General features: G+C 50.0%; 2 protein-coding genes across 2 annotated transcripts in view; one reads left to right on the top strand and one right to left on the bottom strand.

The window, feature by feature from the left end:
* Nucleotides 1-4506, bottom strand: part of FANCM (FA complementation group M) — a 32728-nt gene extending 28222 nt beyond the window's left edge. The window contains exons 1-6 of the mRNA XM_072337367.1: nucleotides 4357-4506; nucleotides 3929-4060; nucleotides 3336-3468; nucleotides 2294-2422; nucleotides 1694-1795; nucleotides 926-1110 (exon numbers count right to left, since the gene is read on the bottom strand). Coding sequence (XP_072193468.1) covers nucleotides 926-1110; nucleotides 1694-1795; nucleotides 2294-2422; nucleotides 3336-3468; nucleotides 3929-4060; nucleotides 4357-4506 — 831 coding nt within the window. The remainder of the gene's footprint in view (nucleotides 1-925; nucleotides 1111-1693; nucleotides 1796-2293; nucleotides 2423-3335; nucleotides 3469-3928; nucleotides 4061-4356) is intronic.
* A 5140-nt stretch (nucleotides 4507-9646) lies between these two features.
* Nucleotides 9647-19245, top strand: LOC140253423 (heme-binding protein 2-like). Its single transcript, XM_072338985.1, has 5 exons — nucleotides 9647-9953; nucleotides 14644-14735; nucleotides 15238-15379; nucleotides 15986-16169; nucleotides 16552-19245. Exons 1-5 carry the CDS (start codon nucleotides 9725-9727, stop codon nucleotides 16721-16723), a joined length of 819 nt encoding a protein of 272 aa, XP_072195086.1. The 5' UTR covers nucleotides 9647-9724; the 3' UTR covers nucleotides 16724-19245.
* The last annotated feature ends 1765 nt before the right edge of the window (nucleotides 19246-21010 follow it).

The raw sequence follows: 21010 nt of genomic DNA, 5'->3' as shown, positions 1-21010 counted from the left end.
AGTACACACTTCTCTGTTTAGCCAGATTTTGAACTAGAAAGAAATTCATATTTAAACTACAAAACTCAGTCAGTCTTTCCAAATGTCTCGATTCCTTCACTGTGATCAAATACCACACGCTAATACTGTGGCGCAGGGGTAGAAGTGCCGCCTTGCTACACAGGGGGCTCGAAACCCGGGAGTTGGACTCGATGATCTCTAAGGTCCCTTCCAACTCGCACGATACTATGATACTATGATATGATATGATATGAATACTGTCAGTGCAGCCTTTCAATTCTAAAACCAAGGACATAAGAACACCTTACTCTGACTCTAACCATGGTATTTTTCTAAAATTGATCTTCCCAGCTTTACAATTATTTCTTTTTAAACTCTGCTACATCAGAACTTCAGGATATATCTTATTTCCATATCTAGGAGGAAAAAAAATCCCCAAAGCAAGTATTTTTGTTTGATTATAGAATCACAGCATGGCCTGGGTTGCAAAGGCCCACAGTGCTCATCCATCCCAACCCCCTGCTGTGTGCAGGGTCACCAACCAGCAGCCCAGGCTGCCCAGAGCCACATCCAGCCTGGCCTTGAATGCCTGCAGGGATGGGGCATCCACAGCCTCCTTGGGCAACCTGTTCAGTGTGTCAACACCCTCTGGGGGAAAAACTTCCTCCTCAGATCCAACCTGAACCTCCCCTGTCTCAGTTTCAAACCATTCCCCCTTGTCCTATCGCTGCCCACCTTATAAACAGCCATTTACATTCTGTTTACTAAGTGTAGTTTTGGATAATCTGAAAGCAACTGAACTACCTAGGAATGCACCAATGACACTTGAATTCTCGGTCATCACCACACAATCCATGTTAATAATCGTATTTATACAATTAATATTCCTTATAAATACTTCCAGCTGCAAGTTCCAGCTGTTTACCTCAAGCTGCTCCTTCTGGGTGAAGCCCTTCGTGCTCTTTCCCGTGGAGTGCCCAACAAAAGTCATCACTCTGACAACTGGGCTGAACCGGGACAGCATTTCTGCAATTTCTTGCACGCTATCCCGAAATGAAGAGAAGATCATCACCCTGGTGCTCACAGATGGGCTTCCGGACATGGTTTGATCTTTTAATTCAAGAAAGACAGAAAAATGCTTCTGTAAGTGACACAAAAACAACGATCCCCCTAAACAACAGACACATCTCACGAGTTACACACAGCTCCCACTTTGCTTCAAAGCAAAGGCAAAAAGACCTGCACCTGTATTGGGTTTCTTAGCAAGGCACCTTTAACCAAAAGCATATTCTTAATGCTACGCAGAGACAAAACTTGTCTTCTAGATACTGCACTTTTTAATACTTTATTTTGACACACATAGAGGTACCTTCTAGAGCACAAGTGTCAGCAGTAGGACAACAACAGCATCTTTCCTACTGTGTCACACTCAAAGCTGTCTCCCTTCAAGAACTTTAACCACATTTCAATGCTCTATTTGAGTTCATCAAATTTCTCATCAACAGACCAGGTAATTCACATTGGAACACAATCTAGAGCACAGTACCATAGCCAATTAGTTTACTTAGCACAGTATCCACCAGCACACCCTGCCTACAAGAAGTACCTGAACAAATGAAGCCAGCAGGCTCTTCTGTTCACTGTCAGCACCTTCACCCGTTCACTCCTTTTCCTTGGAGCTGTCAGTACTTACCAGAACCGCCCACCCTCCGGGACTCAAAGTGCTCTATTACTATTTCCTCCAATTTCTTTAATTTCGGATGACTGTAAATAAACTCCTTTTTACTTTCAGACACTGAAAAAAAAGACATAAAGCAATTAGAGATAGAAATGAAACTGCCACAACTGTAAAGATTCAGTGAAGTTCGTTTTGTGCTGTTGCAGTTCCCCAGTATCAGGCACACAGACGCCTGCTGCCTACACTCACTGCGTTCACCTGAACAAAAACTGTACTGAACTATTTACAGAAACATGTTGGTTAAATCCAGTTCCTTAAAGCTGCTGTTGTGTCACAGTCACACTGCAAGAGGCGCACAGTCAAATAAGAATATTTTAACCTTTCGTTTTAAGTTAAATTAAAAACTTCAAACACGGAACTCACTAGGAGGTAGTTAAACCCACCAAGAGATGGGAAACACCAGGAGGAGCCTGGGGAAAGTGATCTCAAATAAAGAACGCTATAGCCAGGTGTATCAGAATGCAGAGCTTCCTGCATCCACAAACTGTGCAGAAACACTCAGTGTTTCTTTCAAACAGGAAGTCAATATCCTGCCCCTAAAGGGGAAATACAGACCTGATCTACTCTTGTGAAGATTTCCATTTGCTGAAGTCTGACACACGTCTGCAAACATGTCTGCCAGCTGCTGGTACAGCCTCATGAAGTCCTCATTGCGACCAAGTTCATTCTTTGTACGAGTTAATCCTGCGTTAAAACAAGTTAAAACACCTCAGCATTCAGTCTCCAGAGCAAACCTCACCTTTGCAGCCCAACAGGTAAACTTCTCAAAAGCAGCAAACTCCTTTCAAGAACAAAACAGCACAAGTTAGCTCAGGAAATGCAACCAACATTGTGGAGAGCCAGTATTTCCTCAGGGAAGATGCTGCTGGAGAACTGAAAGATGAGAACGGTTTGTAGGAACGGAAGCCTGCGGTCCCTGGGCAAACTGAAAACTTCTACCTCAACCACTCGGCACAAGGAAAACCATCCAGAAATTCTGCGGCTTCTTTAACCAACTGGCAAAGAAGAAACCTAGTTCTGAAAGCTCAAACCAACAGACCACAAACTAATGAACAAACGGGTTTCTGGAATGACCTTCTGACGGTGCAGAAAAAAATTCTGTTCTATTCAAATGGGAAAGTAAATGTACCAAATCCAGAACAGAAAAACTGGTTACTAGAAATGCTTTCCCTCTGTCACCTTTTAACAGCTGACACGAATTTAAGGGGACTGAGAATGGAGGAAGCACAAGAGATGCCCTCCAGCACTAACAAGAGTTCTGTATCATCAGAGAACAACAACCTGAAATCAATTGTTGCTCAGCACTTTGCCTCTCCTGAGATATCGCTGCCACTTACTTAACTGGTGCTCTCTTGGAGCCTTATTTATTATTTTTCCAAAATTACTGCCACACACGCACATTTGCTTCCCCAGATGTACTCTGTCTGTAGCACTGGGTTCATGCAATTCCCATAGGGTCAAAGCAAAAAACAAACACCTACCAGACTTGCAACCCACTCGTTATACTAATTGATTTGTACAAAGCTAGCAAGACAGAGGAGGTAAATTAATTGAGGAGCAGAGGAACAAAGGAAGGACGCTTCTGAAGACTGCTCACCTTTCGATCCGTCCATAATTCCACAAAGGTAGATGAATAACGACCTCACTCCCATTTGCTGCAGCAGCTCGTAACCGTGATACAGACTGATACAAAGTGCAAAATCTCCCTCAATTACGCCTTGATGCATCCCCTGCAAAAATGAAACCGACTCACCATTAAGTCAGGGAGATGACAACCAGCAGGAATCACAGCGCCATTCGTATAACAAATACGAGACGAGCATTTGAGCAACAAGCCAAAGAGCAACACAGCACACAGAGAGCTTCTGCCTGCCACAGCCTACAGCAGGTTGCAGGACTTGGGCCCTCCGTGAGGTGCATAACCTCATTTTGAGGGGAAAGTGTAACTTTGGTCATCATGGACCACAGCTCAGCTTCTCAAACCATTCTGGTTCACAAAAGTGGCTCTCCTCTTTAACTCTCCCATGATAGAATCAAGAACTGTGGAACAAGTAGGCATGTTTTATTCCAGCTGAAAACAGAACGTTACATTGGAAACCTAGCTTTAAATACACCAAGAAACCTCATGAACTCTGAAGTATTGCTTTTCATTTACTACTTGTACAACGTGAAGTAAAGGATGACACTTACCACGTTTTGTGGGGACGGGTTTTTCCTGTACTGGTCTCTCGCCAGAATGATCTGGTACTTGGTGAGGCTGGGGATGTCCCGCCTGGATAAAACTCCCATTTTGATCAGGCGTCCAGCAAACGCTTCCAGCACCTGCAAACAGAACACAGCAGAGTACAAGGCATGTGAAGGATGGGGATGGTTAGCCTCTTCCACAGCTTTATTTTACCTCTCTTGTGCAATAGGATGCAAGCCACTCACTTACTTTACTTTCGTTTACTTGAGCTGTTGAATTTTTCAAAACCAGGTGGTACTGATTTCAAAACAACCTGTTACTGTACCAGGCACAGCCAGCACTCCCGGGCTCCATGCAGCAGAACTACCACAGTGCGGCTCCCTAAGGATCTGAGCCCCCCATGGCAGCTCCCCCACCTGCTGCCAACACCGACCTTCTCCACAAAACCAGCGCCAGCAGACGGCCAGCCCAGGCTGAAGGTGTTTGAAACGTGTGGCAGTGGTGGGAGCAGAGGTGAGCAGCGTGGCCCAGAACGCAGGCTGCCCTGCTTCCCTCGGCCAGCAGGCAATTTATTTGCACACATCGCAAGCACCTGCTTTCCACATTGCTGAACCAAGGGAGCTGACCTGAACTAACTCACCATAATCTTGTTTTTCCTCTTTGTTTTTCAGCCTGGTCGGGACTTATTTATTTATTTGTTTATACAGACTTAGCTTTGCGGGAGCACTAACTCTGTAATAATTGGGGTAATCAGATTTGTTCTACAGAATGACTCACAATCCATCAGCCCACTTGGCGAGCGGATCCCAAATCACCTCAGTGTACTACAGCACGACATGCCTCTGTCCAAAGGCAGCCCTGACCTGTGTGGCAGCGGGCAGCCCCTGAGAGCTGCGTACAGTGCATGCAGTGCATGCAGTGCTTCCCCAGCCTGACTCAGCTCAGCCCAACCGCAGCACAGAGGCTGCAGCCCAACAGCCCCTAACCCAGCTGCTGCTTCTCCCAGCCTGCTGAAAACCGAGTCTGTCTGAATACAACGACAGCTCCCTCTTTCAGGCTTCACACAACGCTGACTTAAGAATGTCTTCAGTTCCTGAAGATGAAATACCCTAAGAGGAGAACAAAAGCCATTTTAAAACTGTGATGCACGTTCAAACACTAAGTAACAACGCTCCATTCACCCTCCGCATGCATTTCATGCTGTGCTGGGTTTTCAGAGCCCATTAAGTCGCACAAATATTATGAAAAGCCGCACTATTCATATGCTGTCAAGCAGCAGCAGTTAGTTTAACTGCTCTCTGCTGCCTTGGCTGTTTTCACAGTTAGGTGCTGCTTCAGCTCCTTGCTCCGTGGATGGAGCCTGCATGGCACAAAGCAGTAAATCCCAAGCAAAGGGAGAGGCGATGATTGCCGCCACCAGCTCCAGCAGCATTAATCCCACAGAAACAAAAAGCACACAGAGAACTTTGATAGGGCGAAGGAAAAATTGTGAAAGCAAAAGCTAAACTGAGAAAACACGGTGCTGGGGAATTTCCACGCTGCTGGCTGCAGGCCCACAGCTCCTTCAAAAACAACTCGCTGCAGTCGGCAGCTAAGAGGATTACGACAGATAAAGGCTGCTGAGAAATAATAGAAACAGCCTCAATTCCAAACACCGGCGCACCTCAGGCTGCCCTGCGCCTTCCTACAGGGACAGCATCGAACCACAGAACTGCTCAGGTTGGAAAACACCTTCAAGATCATCAAGTCCAACCACAACCCAAACGTCCAACCCTCACTAACAGCCCTCTGCTCAGTCCTGGCCCTGAGCACCACATCCAAACACAGCCAGGGATGGTGACAAAACCACCTCCCTGGGCAGCCCATCCTAATGCTTAGCAGCCCTTTCTGTAAAGAAGTGTTTCCTGATATCCAGCCTAAACTGACCCTGGCACAACTCGAGGCTGTTTCTCCTTGTCCTGTCACCACTGAGCAGATACCAACCCCGCTCTTGCTGTAAGCACCTTTCAGGTGTTGGAAGAGAGCAATCAGGTCTCCCCTGAGCCTCCTTTTCCCCAGACTAAACAGCCCAGTTTCTTCAGCCTCCCCTCATAGGACATGTTCTCCATGCCCTTCATAAACCTTGTTGTCCTTTGTTGGACCTGCTCCAGCACCTCAACGTCCTCCATGTACTGAGGTGCCCAAAACTGAACACAGTACTCGAGGTGAGGCCTCACCGATGCTGAGTGCAGGGCAGGATGACCTCCCTAGTGCTGCTCACCACACCATTCCTGATACAAGCCAGGATGCCACTGGTCTACTTGGCCACCTGTGCACACTGCTGGCTCATATTCAGCCCACTGTCCGTCAGCACACCAAGGCCCCTTTCCATCAGAAAGATAAAACAGAATCATAGAATCACAGCATGGCCTGTGCTGCAAAGGCCCACAGTGCTCATCCACAACCTCCTTGGGCAACCTGTTCAGTGCGTCACCACCCTCTGGGGGAAAAACTGCCTCCAAAGATCCAACCTGAACCTCCCCTGTCTCCCTTTAAAACCATTCCCCCTTGTCCTATCACTGCCCACCCTCACAAACAGCCGTTCCCCTCCTTGCAGCATTTACCTGGTGCAAGCAAATATTTATTTAGAACAGAAGTTAATGCTTTAATTAAAAATTGAAGCCCACATGAGCGTAATATCTCTACTCTGGTCTGTTATTTCCTTTTTATTTCTGTTACTTTTGTTGCATAACGTTTTTGTTTTTTAATTTCCAATTACTTGTATTTCTATGTTTCCTCTCTTGACCTGGTTTATAACATGCAAGAAAATCATGTTGGCACTGTTTGCTCGGTGTCCAATTTAATCATCTTCTGCAAAACAAACCAAGGAAGGCTATTACAAAAGACAGCAGGATCCAGGCACCTGGAGCTTCCAAACTAACAGGAACAGTAAACATAACCTACTTAGAAGAGATACAGAAACAAGCACTACTCAGAGTGATTACTTTTATCTGGTCTCCCTACCTTTATTTCTAATTGAAAAGATAATACTCCTGGATTAGGTCTCCCGAACCTTTCCAAAACACTGACATGTTACATTACATTTGTTTAGATGAATTTCTTGCCAGGACTAATGACTTTTTCTAGCTTGCTAAATGCAATTAAAACAGCTGACAGATTTACTACCATGTATACAAGGCATCTGGTGAAGTTACCCATGCTGCACTAAAAGTGCCAAGAACAGAAAGGTTTTGGCAGAACAAGAACCTTCCCAGCTCCAGCACACAGCGTGCCACACCACTGTAACCACACCAAGCACAGAACTGATAGAGGAGGACACGAGGCTGTGAGGTGTGATGCAGGAGGCAGTTATTAACATAGAAATGTGTGGGGCTGCAGCACAAGATGCCTGAGGAAGGAGCTGGTGCTCAGTTTGGGTTACTGTGTATCTCAGTGCTGTGACAAACAAGTAAACCTTAACTGTAAGGGTGAAGAGTGCGGTTACACGTGAGCTTTGTGCCGACATATTCCTAACTCCCTCAAAGCAAAAACAGGGACACAGAAGGGAACGGTGCCTTTAAGATCATCTCCCAGTTCTCCAAAACTGATACCAATCAACATCTTTATTCCTCTCAAAGTTTCCTTGCCACACTGATGCTAATCCATAAAATCACAGAACGCCTTGGGTCAGAAAGGATCTCAAGGATCATCAAGTATTTCACTTATTAAAAGCTATAGAAAAGGCCTACGGTTTGTACTTCTCAATTCACTTCACTGAGAATATTTTTCCTCTGTTACTTTAGAGGTTATGAGAAGAAATGGTATTTCTATACAGACCTGTAGATCAGTGAACGGCATCGCTTTGCACGGGGCAGAATGAAGCACCTTGCTGAGAATGCTCTGTATCCTCAATTTGCAAGGCTGAACATTTGCTCCTGTGTACACAAAGCAACAAGCTGTGGGGAAAACACCCAGAATGGAGCACTAACAAATCCACCAAGAACCAGCAGCTGCAGGAAAAAACAAGCCAAAAAACCCACCCAAACAACAGTCTGCTCTGCCCAGCTCCAGAAACAGCCCTGTGCTGTAACAGCACCACACACAGCCCACAGCACATCTTCAGCACTCTATCAGGCAGCCTGTGGTACTAAACTACCAGGCACACCACAGAATAAAGCCAAATGAAATGAACAAAGAGCAGATCTCTGAAGGAGGACCTTAAATTCTTATCAGCCTTTCTCTTGGAGCAGCCGCTTACCCTCCAGATGATGCCTGAACAAGGGTTGGAACTGTTCTCCATTACAAAGCATCAGAGCTATTCCTGCAGGGTAGGCTGAAGAGCCTCCACACACCAGGCCCATAAGGCAGCCCATCTCAGAGCAATGAGAAGGCAGCCCATCTCAGAGCAATGAGAAGGCAGCCCATCTCAGAGCACTGACCGGCCGGCAGCCAGCTGAGGTGCCATGATTATGTTGTAGTAATTCAACTTGCCAAACCATGCAGAAATGTCCTACCCACACAAGTGAGGCTGGTGCTCGTACCGAAGCTTCGTTCAAGGTGTTGCTGTGATGTGGATCATTCATACAGTGTCTTGTTTCACGCACCTGCAGCCAAGCAGCTGCCCCAGGTAGGAACACCTTGATGAACAGACTGATACCTGCCACAGCTCAGCTCCATGAATGCTGTGACTGCACATCAGGAGCTGACCATGCAATCGTATCACCAAGCAAGGCTGTCAAGGAGGCAACCTGCCTTGGTTGGCCACCTCTGGCTGCCAGGAGCACAGCACAGAACTATTTCAGTCTGTTGGGACCTGCACATCTCCTGCTCCTCCGGCAATCAGTACTTTGTTGGATCAGGTAACCGAGCCTGGGAGGGAGAACTGCCACATCTCAGACACTACAGCTACATCCCCAACACATGTTCTGCTCCCACAGGCATCTCAACAGTGCATGAGAGAAATCCCTGTCCTTAAAGATAAGCCCCATGGCTTCCCCTTCGTGCCTGGGACACAGGAGTCCAACTGTTACATCTCATTAACGTTGGGGACCAAAGACGGGCAGCTACACGCAGAGCTGCACACTCCCTGCACAGCCCAGAGTCAGGGCCAGCTCTGGGACAGCCTTCCACATCCCAAGGAGCTGCGTGCCTCTCTCCTACCCACAGCACCGTGTGGCTGTCAAATCCCAAAGCTGGATATTCAAGAGCAAGATGACTCCCAGACTGTGCATGCAGTCAGCTTCCATTAACTGCGGGAAAAGGGAAGGAGTTGGGAAGGGAAAGCAGACAGGAAAGAGAGAGGAGCTGGAAAAGTGCTGTGAAAGGAAAGGAGGAAAAAGGAACGGGAGGGAAAGGAACTGGAAAAAAGAAAGAAGCAAGGAAAGGGAGATGGGAGAGGAAAGGAGCAGAGCTGGGAAGGTGAACCTTCACTAGAAACCCAGAGCACATGAAATGCAAACACCCTCATGGCCTGCACCGAGCAGAGCTGGCAGCAGCAGGCAATGCAAAGGGCAGCTGCTGTGTGCACACTGCGGGCTGGGAGGGCAGTGCTGGAGCTGTGCCCTGCACACACAGATACACACACACGGGTACACACAGATAGATGCACTGACATGCACACACATGCACACACACACACACACTCACACACATGCACACGCACACACACACACACACACACACACACACACACACACACACACACACATGCACACACAAACACACACACACACCTGGGCGCTGTCCCCGTGCCCGCCCCCCGCTCCCGCCCACGCGGAGCCCTTTATAAAGCGGCCGGTCCCGGCTCGGCTCAGCCCGGCGCCATGGAGACGGGCGGCTGCCGCATGAGCGGCGCGGAGCCGAGCGGCCCGGCCGCCATCACGCTGGAGGAGCTGGACGGCATGGCGGAGGAGAGCCCCGACTCGGCGTACCACAGCCACGGCAGCAGCCTGGAGGAGGAGGCGGCCGAGCGCATGGACGACGAGGAGCAGGAGCGGCTGCTGAGCTACTGGCAGAGCGTGGGCAGGGGGCACCAGGTGGACGTGCCCCGCGGTAAGCACGGCCGGTCGCGGGGCGGGGCGCTCGGGTCTGCCACCGTTCGCCTTCCGAGCCGCGGGGCTCAACCCGTTCCCGCTAATTGGAGCCGACGGGGGCTTACAGCCTTAATTAAAGGTTACATCGGCTGTCCCCGAACTACAGGATTAATCTACAGGTTGTCTTAGGGACGGGGCGAGCCGAGAGCACGGCTCGTCTGCTTTCAATGTAAGCAGTCTTTCGGTTCCAGCTTTAAGGGAACTAAAGGCTGAGATCGGCTTTTTGACAAGCCGGCCAGGTCTGCCCCAATGAAAAGTTCTACACGTTGCATGTTGAGCACATAGAAAATGAGAGGCTCTAGTAAATGCATGGCTCCGTGAGCACAAGCTGCCTCTGCACACAGTAATGCCCAGCAGGGATGCTCAGCGCTGCTGCTGGGCTTGTAAGGAGCCTTCAAAGAGGGGGCAGGCAGCAAGCCCCTGAGAGACTGCAAGTACTGCTAAAAGGAACTACTGTTCCCTATGAACTCCTTTATTCCAGCACAGAGGACACGAGCTCATTTTCTCCCTCCTTATCAAGTCACTCCAACAAATTCCATGTTACCTTTCTGACACCTGAACAAGGAGAACTGGTGGCTCCTTGGGCAGCAGCACACCTTGAGCCTGGCTGAGGGAGCTCTGAATGCACAGCAGCAGCAGGGCAGCCCTGGGCTCCAGTACTCACTGAGGGGTCCTTAGGGTATCAGGTTCAGAGGATCATAGAAGGGTTTGGGCTGGAAGGGGCCTTTAAGACCATCTCGTTCCCACCTCCTGCTGTAGGCAGGGACACCACCACAGCCCATGTTGCTCACAGCCCCATCCAGCCTGGCCTTCACAGCTCCCAAGGAAGGGGCATCCGCAGCCTCACTGAGTAACTTGTTCCCGTCTCACCACCCTCACAGTGACAAATTCCTTCCTAATATCTAGTCTAAATCTACCCTGCTACAGTTTAAAGCCATTTCCCCTCATCCTGTATTTAAAGTCAAAAGCAGTGCACATGCCAAAAGCAGCACGTTGCCATGTTTTGGTTACTCTCCTATAAAAGGTTTGCTTCCTAACGTGAAGCAGGCATTACAAAGAGCAGGACAGAGGGGCTTCCTTCAGCTCCTGCCTGGGCTGTCAGGCTGGGTTTCCCCTCACCAAGCAGAAAGAGCCCTTCAGATCAGCCCACAGGCTCCATTCCAAGTACAGGGAGCTGTTATCCTGCAGGGCACATGCAGTCAGCAAGAGCACCCCCAGCCCTGGGAGTCCCAGCAGGAACAGGGACGGCTCTCAGTGAAGACAAACCCACCGCTCCACACAAGCAGCTGATGCCACAACACACAAAAACACGGGAGTTATTTGCTGCTGCTGGTAGCTGTGCAGCCAGAGCACTGTCATCTTAACAGCAGAGCATACGCTTGCTGTAGCCTAGCGGTAAAGTCTGTGAAATAAGAGCAAAACTGCTCCTGTCACCGTAGTTCTGGGCTGCTGCAAGCTTGGCACCTTGCTGCGTGGTGACAGCATGCCTTGCAGAAAGATGTCTTGCTAGTAGCTTTTGTTAGCACCTTGTAAGGGTTACAGAGCGCCATCAGCCTCCTACAAACATCAGACACTGAGAGATTTGCACACCACGCTTCTAGGACTGACAGTTCAATTTGTCACTGTTAGCAAGACCACAGTAATGCCGTGGTGCAGCCTATGCCAAACCCCGCAGCCAAAAGGAAAGTACAGGTGTAGGATGGTGCAATACAGCTCTCGTGGCTTGGGAACTCCACGTTATCTACTCCCAGCAGAAGCAGAAAACGTGCTGCAGCAGTTCCTTCACATTTCTCAATTATAACGAGATTAACAAGAGAGCTGTTAAGCATGAAAAACATCCACTTGCCGCAGTGTTAGGATCTGAACTGAGCACCCCGGCTCCAGATCAAGCTTCAGATATTGACTTGCACGTGGTTTTCCATCAGTTCCAATACGCTCCCCATGCTGAGGTTATGCCACACGGGCAGTAGTAGCACATCTCTGTGGGTACGGAGGCTGCTGGGCATGCAGGGAAGGGACCGCGGGGGAAGGAAGGAAAGAAGGAAGGGGCTGCTGTCAAGTGTGCATCACCTACAGAAACCCCTTGGTAAAGGTTTGCCTCTTTCACAATACCTCCCCATAGGCTGTGATACGACTCTTTCATAACTTAATTTACAATTGTACAATGTAATTAAGCCAAGCCTTCACCAGGTGCACTGCTACAACTCGTTGTCATCGCCTCGTCTTGTCACACCAGCATCCAGGTGCCCAAGCCTGGACTGAGAGAGCATTTGTCCCCAAAGCAGCTCCGTTGCTTTGAGCCATGTAAGCTGAGTGCCGTGCAGGGCTCAGTGTTATGTGCTCATCGCACCGCTGTGCTGGTGGGCATGGATCTGTGGAGTGAAGAGCAAAACTGAAGGGACTTCCATTGGTTGGAACTTATCCCGTGTGTTAACATGCAGGAAAGAATCTGATCACGTTTAGCGGTGGAAGAATCAGAAATAGAGTTAAGGTTTCCAGGGCCCTAAAATATCTTCTAATTCGTCACTCCACAAATCCAGAGCTAAAGCCTAACGTGCTATTTTTTCCCTCAGCGCTCAAGGAGAGCAATTTTAAATGTCATTAATTGCATTTTAAGTTTATTTCCTAATGACATTTACAAAAACAGGTTTCAAATCAGTGTATCTTTCTGCCCCTTGTTAATAGGGTCTAGACTGCTCCAAACAGCCGTAGGACCCTGCACTGAGAGCCGGGAGATGTGGGTTTGATTCCCAGCTCAGCTCCAGATTTACCGAGTGACACAGGCTGTTAATTCCTCTGCTCCTTAACCCTGCCCTCCCTGCGGCCCTGTGCCCCCAGCCCCTGCCTGCCCCCAGCACCCTGCCCGCCTCCCTGCTGAAGGCTCTGGGGCACTCGGAACACACAAAAGAAGGAACCTTCAGTTGAAGCTTCCAGTCCTTTGCACTCCTGTGTCTGACGCCATGGGGACACACGGCAGAAACTCACAAACACTGTGTAGGAAAATCGAGTTTCTTGACCCCTGCCCAAGCGCACAAATGCTTGTGTTGCCTCAGCTTGGAGATATACAAGGGAGCGGCTCCTTTGGTGGAGGGGCTCTGCATCGCCAGGCCCAACCCTACAGCCAGAGCTGCTGAAGCCGCCTGTGAGGGTTGGCCACAGCCTATTTACCAACTGCAGCCAGAGACAAACACAAATACACTCACTGCAGCCACATTTAAACCGCAAACCCACAGGGAAACAGAAGCACAAGGATGTGCCGGTATTTCACACGTGGGTACAGACACTGGCCACGTGAGCTAAGAATCATAGAAACACAAGGCTGGAAAAGACCTGCAAGATCATCTGCTCCACCCGTCCTCCCATTGCCATTGCTACCACAAGCCACTAAACCAAATCTCGTAGCTCCTCCTTCCTTAGCTGGGAAGTATAATGATTAGCACAGCTGCTTTGCTCCACTCCCACCTTGCTGCTGTACTTCACTTTGCTGGAACATCCACATCACTGCTGGCTTCCAGCAGCAGCCCTCTGCCCCTTCCAGGCCTCCCAAAGCCTGCACCTGATGTCCTCAGCATCCAACCAGAGGCAGCAGCACAGGGGTAGGATGGTGAGGGGACCTGATGGTCTCGATGGTCTGTTCCAACCTGATTCTATGATAAAACTGTTACGCACCAAAAAGAAATGGAGTCAAATTAGCAGACACAGAGAAGTTCTATTCTAGTTCCTTTGTGAAACAATCACGTCTTGAGAAGATGCATTTCTTCAGTGAAGCACACTGAGGAATTCCAGTTTTGCTCACTCTTTAACAGGACACTTTTCTTCTCCCTTATCTGTACTTTCAGTGCTTTTAAAGAAACAAACATCTCACACCTTAAGAGTCGTCCATCTTTGCAGTTTCCAAGGGCAGATGTCCCTTAACATACCCAGGACGCTGGGTTTGATCGCTGCCTTTTCTTTACATACACAGTCAGAATTTTCTCTGCTAACTTCTGTCTGCTTCCTGCTCCCCCATCACCGCATCCTGCCCACAGCTGTGGTGGGAGCAACGCACTTCCATCCCCCCATGGCATCTCAGCATCCTTTGCACCCACTGTACCCTTGGTGCCCTCTGCTGATGTACAGAATCACTGAATGCTTTGAGTTGGAAAGGATCCTTAAAGGCTTTCTGGTCCAGCTCCCTGCAATGCACAGGGACACCTGCAGCTCCATCAGTGCTCACAGCCCATCCCCTCACCTTGGCTGTCTGTGGGATGGGAATCCAGCACCTCGCTGGGCAACCTGTGCAGTGCCTCAGCACCCAAACCCTCCCAGCCTTAACAACAGGGCTTGCGTGACAAATACAATCTTGTTTTTTTGTTTTGCATTTGCAAACAAGAGCAGCTGACGCAATTTACTTTTTCATGTGAAGGCATCCAGCACTGAAGGATTTGCTAGAATGGGCAGCACCATCTGCACAGAGCCAAAGCAGGCACTGCCAACCCCCCAGCAGACACAGCTGTATGCACAGCACATGGGCAAGAGCTGCTGCCTGCGCCTGGTGATGCGAAAGCACCGAGTCTGCTCCCATTCAACTGACAGAAGGCAGCATGAAATGTCCCACTGCGTCTCTGCAGCTTCACATCTAAACCTGGGAATGCTGTGTTTTGTTGCAGATATGGCAGAGCCCATCCAGCAGCTGACCCGAAACAACAGCCCCCAGGAGCGGCAGAGCATCCCATTCACCCTCATCCAGCGCAAAGAAAAGGTACCGGTACCGCTCCCTGCTCTCTTTGTCCCTGCTCTCTTTGTAACAGACTTGGCGGGATCCAAACCCAGACTCCCAAGCCGTGTTCCTTTATAACGTTAAGTGACCTGCTCAGGATTTGGGTGCTGTACATGCAAAGCGTTATATTCAGGTAACTGCACTCCATTCTTAACCTGTCACCGCTTTTCCAAGCATGGGCGAACTTCCCTATTTGTGTGAGCTGGAACCGAGCAGGAATGGCAGAGCACAGAGGGGCATCACAGCCCTTGTGACACCGTAGAATTAATTTAACATAAAACCCAAAACATAAATCCCAATCATTCCTTGTGCTCGCTATTCTCTAAAGAACAGCATTTCCTTATAATTAAGCTACTGAATAATGTATACTGAATGTATACTGAATGTATACTGAATAATGTATGACTTTATGACTTCTGCTTGCTTGTGTGTTGTTACATCAGTGAACTTCCAATACCAAACAATTCTCCTCCTGTGCTTGCAGCTCGGAGACCTGCTCTATGAAAAGCGTCAGTACGGGAAGGCCAAGTGGGCCTGCATAAAGATGAAGGAGAAGCAGTACGAGCAGAGCATCTGCCTGGGCTTCATGAAGCTCATGAGGTACATCTGTGAGCAGAACTCCTCAGGTAATTGGTGCCACCATCCTACATTACAGTTAAAGTAGCACACTGACACATTGGCTCCTCCCTGTCAGAGGGATATTTCTATTTTCCTCTCCCCAGGTAGATCTCCCCACATCCACCAACACTGTCATGCAATGCAGCCCTTCCAGCACAACACTAACCGGGCAGCTCCCTCAACACACCTGCTATTAGAGAACAGCTGAAGGAGGCCACCACTGTGAGGGCATGCAGACCTCCACAGCTGCATGGCACTGCTGCTGGCTGGCCCTGTATGCTGCAGGCTGTCATGGTGTAGCTTTCACAGCAGAAGTGGCATTGCCTCTTCTTTGTAGACTTGCATTTACTACAGCACATAGAAATGAAGCACCGTGTTTGTCAACAGCAAACCCTACAAGAACTCACAGTGCAGACCGCTGTCCTGCCTACACTTTGTTCCCAAATACTTAAAACATGACACACGAGCAATGTGCAAGATAAACACAACCATCCCAAAGTGGAGGGAAGCAGTAAAGTGAGATCATGTATGAAGACAGGAGTGCTCACTAATACTGCGTATTTGCAAATTGAGGTGCAAACTGCACCTTCTAAAAGCCATCCGTGTGTCCTCAGGGCTGTACCTGGGGATAACCATCCCCATCGTGACCATCGTGCACACCAACGAGTCTCAGTCGGAGATGCGGCAGGCAGTGACGGTGGCATACTACCTGCCCGAGCTGCTGCAGGATCAGCCACCTCACCCCTTTGACTCCGACATCATCATTGAAGAATGGCCTTCTACTATTGTTTATAGTAGGTAAGAAAGGTTTTTGCTTTTCAAACCAAATTCTTAAAGCTAACAAACTTCAAACATGACCTTCGGTACCTTTTTAAAGCTGCTCACTGTGCAAAACGAGGGCACTCAGTGAATAACAGCTACCAGCACAACCGGGGGGCGATGCATGTAAATATAAGGTGTAACTGCTTCTGACAGCACAGAGTTCTGTGCAGCTGGGACAAACCATCCAGCCTATCGCTGAATGGACTGAGCTAAGAAAAACTGTTACCTGTCTGAGCTCAGCCACAGTCAGTGTTGTTTGTGAATCACAACCAAATAGTTTAGAAGAGGAGCTGACACTTGCAGGCTGTTAGAGCTGCAGATTGTAAGAAAGAACCTGCTAAGAAGCTGCTCATTACAGGAGCTTCCGAGGGATCACCAACGAGGACTCCATCATGAGAGAGATAAACCTGCTGGCAGAAATCCTGGAGAGCCCCGAGCTGTGCCTGCAGGACACCTTCATCATCGCCGGCTACACAAACCCCGCTGCTGCCAACAGACACAACGAGATCTGGTTCCTGCAGAGGCCGTAGCCTCCAGCTCCTGGTGCTCAGCCCCCCAGAGCCGGTCCTGACCCACAACCCCCCCCGGGGCAGGACTGGGTGTGAGGCCCCCGGCAGCACGGAGCGTGGCTGTCAGCGCAGCACGGCAACCAGTGCAGCTCAGTGAGCACACAGAGGTACCGCCTGACACCGACACCATTTCCTACCGCAGCTCCCACCATTTCTAAACAACCTCCAGAGATTTTTAGCACCACAGAGAGGAGTTCACCTTATTTATTTTCCCCTCTGTTGGATAAGGGATTCAGAGCCCTCCCCCAGCCCAGCCCCCAGGGCAGATCCCCAGCACCAGCTACAGCCGCTGCCAGCAGGACAGAGCACAGCGTCAAACCCACCTCCTGAAACACAAACACCAGGTCTTCATTTCTAAAGAGACTGGTCAGATTTAGGCCACTGGGAGCAGACCAGGAGCGAGGCCCAGCCAGCTGACCAGTTCTGCTCCCATCTGTGCAGCAGAGGCTCTCAGTGCTTACCTCAAAAAGCATCCAACCAAAGTAACTAACCTCGAGAGGAGACCAAACAGGCAGAACTGCACTAACACTCACTGACACCGGAGGGGAAAAGTTACAGTTCACCTCACTGACGCACACAGCAGCCCCATGACCACCCTTGGCATTCCGAAATAGAAAGTGGTCACTCTCAGTTCTTTATAGAGGCTTTTTCTGAGCACTTTTTCCTTTAGTCTCTGTGGAATGCTGCAGCGCTGCCACTGCAGCCATCTGTTGGCTGCTGCCCACATCTCCCAGCAGAACCACCTCAGCCAGAAGCGCCCTCTGGCACAGCAGCTCTGGGCCCCATCAGTCGGTCAGAGCATCCCTTCCAGCTGGGCTGCCCCCACCTCTCCAGGCCCTGCCCCAGAACCCGACCACCCTCACTGTGACCGTCCCTTCCTGACCGCTGACTTCCCACATCGCAGCTCGTTCCCTTCAGCCGTGTCCTTGGGGCAGCTCCTGCAGCCCACACACAGCTGAGCGCCCCACAGAGCCCAGCTGCTGAGCTGTGTGTGGGGCTGGGGGCTGCACCTGCACTTACAGCACCTGACACTTTGGCATTGGGTTTGCAAACGGCTTTGCTCTCAGAAATCCCTCCTTAATGCCTCCCCTTACCTGATAACTGAATATAGGACTTAACGAGTATCTTTTCACACAGAATTTGATGAAGCCTGTCACCAGTTATTTATCAGTTACCAGGGTTATGCTTCACGGGGAGCTTTGTGTTCTCCAGCTGCAACACCATCATGACACGCAGTGCTGGTGAGTGCAGTGCTGGCAGCTTAGGAGGGGCTGAAGGGCCCACAGACCCTGCTGGAAGCTAACAAACTAATGGGAAACAGCCCCTCTAAAGCTGACCTGAGTGTAGTGCCCAGGGAGGCGTGAAAGGAGAAGTTCTGCTCCTCTCACTCCCTTCTTTTTCCCACCCCAACAACACAGCAAATCAAAAAACACATTTCCAACTTGGACAAGATCTGTCAGGTTCAATTTGCCAGTGGCAGAAGTGATCCTGGCACATCAGGCACCACGAACCTGCCAGGAGCAGCCGGTCCTCTCACCAGACAGCATCGCTGTGTACATACTCTGTCCTTTAAATGCCTTTTGTGTGCTGTATCCTGGCCCTTTCCATAGGAGACTCACCAAAACACTCGTGTGGCTCCGCTAATGTGGGTATGTCACACACGGCTTGTCACCAAACACAGACCTGTCCGAGTGCCGGCAATATCTGCAGCGAGTGCTCAGTGTTGTTCAGTGTAAAGCAGTGAGTTCTGGGGTAGTAATGATGCTGACTTAGGTTAGGCTGCTTCTGCTGCTGAGAACAAACCGACACATCCTATCTCTGAAGATGCATGTCATGGCTATGGAGCACGGCTATGGAGCACGGCTATGGAGCACGGCTATGGAGCACGGCTATGGAGCACGGCTATGGAGCACGGCTATGGAGCACGGCTATGGAGCACGGCTATGGAGCACGGCTATGGAGCACGGCTGTAAACAGCCCTCGGGGTGCAGGCACAGAGCTGTGTTTGCTAATTGCTGCTATGGGGCCAGCCCCATAGTCACTCCCTGAACGCCAAGGGGCTGTTCCGGGGACTCAGGTGGATCTTCAGTTCCCACACGAGCTCCTGCCCATTACAGGAACAGGCGCCGCGTTCCCCACCTGCAGCTCTGCTCCGTAAGCCGTGAAAGTATTTCCATTTCTCATTTGAAGGATTTGATTTTGCTATTCAAGGAGATAGGAAACAGGCCTCCCCTGTTCCCGGCAGATTAAACGCTGTAGCCTTAACAGACAAACACCATCCCGCATACCGTGTATTTTGCAACCAAGTGCTAGTGCCTACACCGCCTGTCCCAGCCCTGTGCTGCTCAGGGCCGTGCTTACTGCGCGTACACAACTAGAAGCATCAGCAAGCTGTGCTGTTTTACACCGCCCTTTGTTTTTACTTCTGTGCTGTCCTGTTTACTGTTATCGTTTCTCAGAGTAAAGGCGATGATTTCACTGTGTGCGGAGCATCCTTGGGTCTCGCTTTTGTGCCACACAGATTCCTGCCTCTGTTGGCACTGATCTCAGTGCAGTGCGTCACGGTCTCTTTGCTGCCGTGTTTCCCCTGAATGCAAACAGCAGAGCTCAGAAGGCGCAGTTCTGATGCTGCAAGAGGCCTGAGGCATTTGGGACCGTCACGGTAGGACCCAAAAGGTGTGAGCAGCACTCAGAGGCGGTGCACTCTGCTGAACGCACCCACCCCGTGCTGCAGCCTGCAGGGCCGCACAGCCACTCCTTCCCACGGCCAAAGATGCCTTCAGAGCCCAACTGAAGGGATGCTACACAAAGAGGAGGCACAGCTGCCGTCCCACCTTCCCATTCAAGCAGCTCATATCAACTATCTCACCCTCTCCAAACACAGGAGAACCAAACACACAGCTGAGCTACAGCTCTCAACAACAGCCTCAATCAGAGGAAACATCTGAGCCCTGCAGAAGGCTGGGCACAACCTGAACAACACAGAACCTCCCAGCACCACCACGTGCCACCTAGACTAGAAACCCTCAGCTCAGGTGTTGTTCTGCAAGAAGAAAACAAATGAAGCTCTCCACTGCAGCTCCTGAAGGGTAACATTGGTGCAAAGCAAAATAGCAGCTCTGGGAGCTGACAGCACAAAATTAACCGGGGAGCAAAGTATTATCTTAATGTGTTATTGCTGTTCTAGGTGGGGATGTTTAAGTAGGAAGGCATATACAGAAGTAGCTTGGAGAAGCTACTTCTAGCTTGGAAGAAGAGAAGGCTGCAGGGAGTCCTCATTGTGGCCTTGCAGTACTTGGAGGGAGCGTTTAAACAGGAGGGGGAAAGGCTGTTTGTGAGGGTGGGCAGTGATAGCACAAGGAGGGTGGATTTAGGCTGAGATGGAGGTTCAGGTTGGATCTGAGGAGGAAGTTTTTCCCCCAGAGGGTGGTGACGCACTGAACAGGTTGCCCAAGGAGGCTGTGGATGCCCCATCCCTGCAGGCATTCAAGGCCAGGCTGGATGTGGCTCTGGGCAGCCTGGGCTGCTGGCTGGTGACCCTGCACACAGCAGGGGGTTGGAATGGATGAGCACTGTGGGCCTTTGCAACCCAGGCCATGCTGTGATTCTATGAAGTAAATACCTGGTGGCAGAGCCCATTTACCAACAAGGGAAGGAAGGACTCACGTGGATGTAAGCTCTCTGGATCCCACTCAGCTCTTCACCGAGAGGAACGACGATTTTTTCCACCTGCCGCTCGTGTGAATAAGGCTGGATTTCCGGGGAGTCCTCAGCACACAGCTCGATCTGAGCTATCAGCAGGTTGGAAACGACCTGCTGCACAGCCTGGGGGGGAAGCCGCCAAACAAAAAGAGCACGTGTGCTTGTTAATATCCCAACCATGCAAGTCAACGCCTTGTGAAAGTAACGGCTCTTACACAGCTTTACATCTCACATCAAGGAAAACACGCTGTGCAGGAATTGAAACGTAACAACCTTCAACTTGAAGATTTCCAATAGCACATAAAGACAGATGGCAGCTGCACGAGGGGACAGAGCCCTCCCTTCAGGGCTGGGCGCACCCCAGGGCTGTGGGGGATGAAGGTTCCCCACAGCCCCACATGGTAATTACATGGCGCAGCTTTCCCTTTAAGTGGGTCTGGACGCCTTTGGTGCAAACCTCAGCCCAGCAGACGACGCTGAAGGCAATACAAGAAACACTCTGCACAAGCCGTGTGCTCTTTGGCTCCAGTAGGTTTGCATTCTCAC

This window comes from Excalfactoria chinensis, chromosome 5 (assembly GCF_039878825.1).
Source record: "Excalfactoria chinensis isolate bCotChi1 chromosome 5, bCotChi1.hap2, whole genome shotgun sequence".
Taxonomy (NCBI): Eukaryota; Metazoa; Chordata; class Aves; order Galliformes; family Phasianidae; genus Excalfactoria; species Excalfactoria chinensis.
This window is presented reverse-complemented; position numbering and strand designations above follow the sequence as displayed.

Coding starts and splice junctions, on each gene's coding strand:
- LOC140253423 (XM_072338985.1), top strand. CDS start 9,725: ATGGAGACGGGCGGCTGCCGCATGAGCGGCGCGGAGCCGAGCGGCCCG. Junction 14,736..15,237: donor TCATCCAGCGCAAAGAAAAG/GTACCGGTACCG, acceptor CTGTGCTTGCAG/CTCGGAGACCTGCTCTATGA. Junction 16,170..16,551: donor TCTACTATTGTTTATAGTAG/GTAAGAAAGGTT, acceptor TGCTCATTACAG/GAGCTTCCGAGGGATCACCA.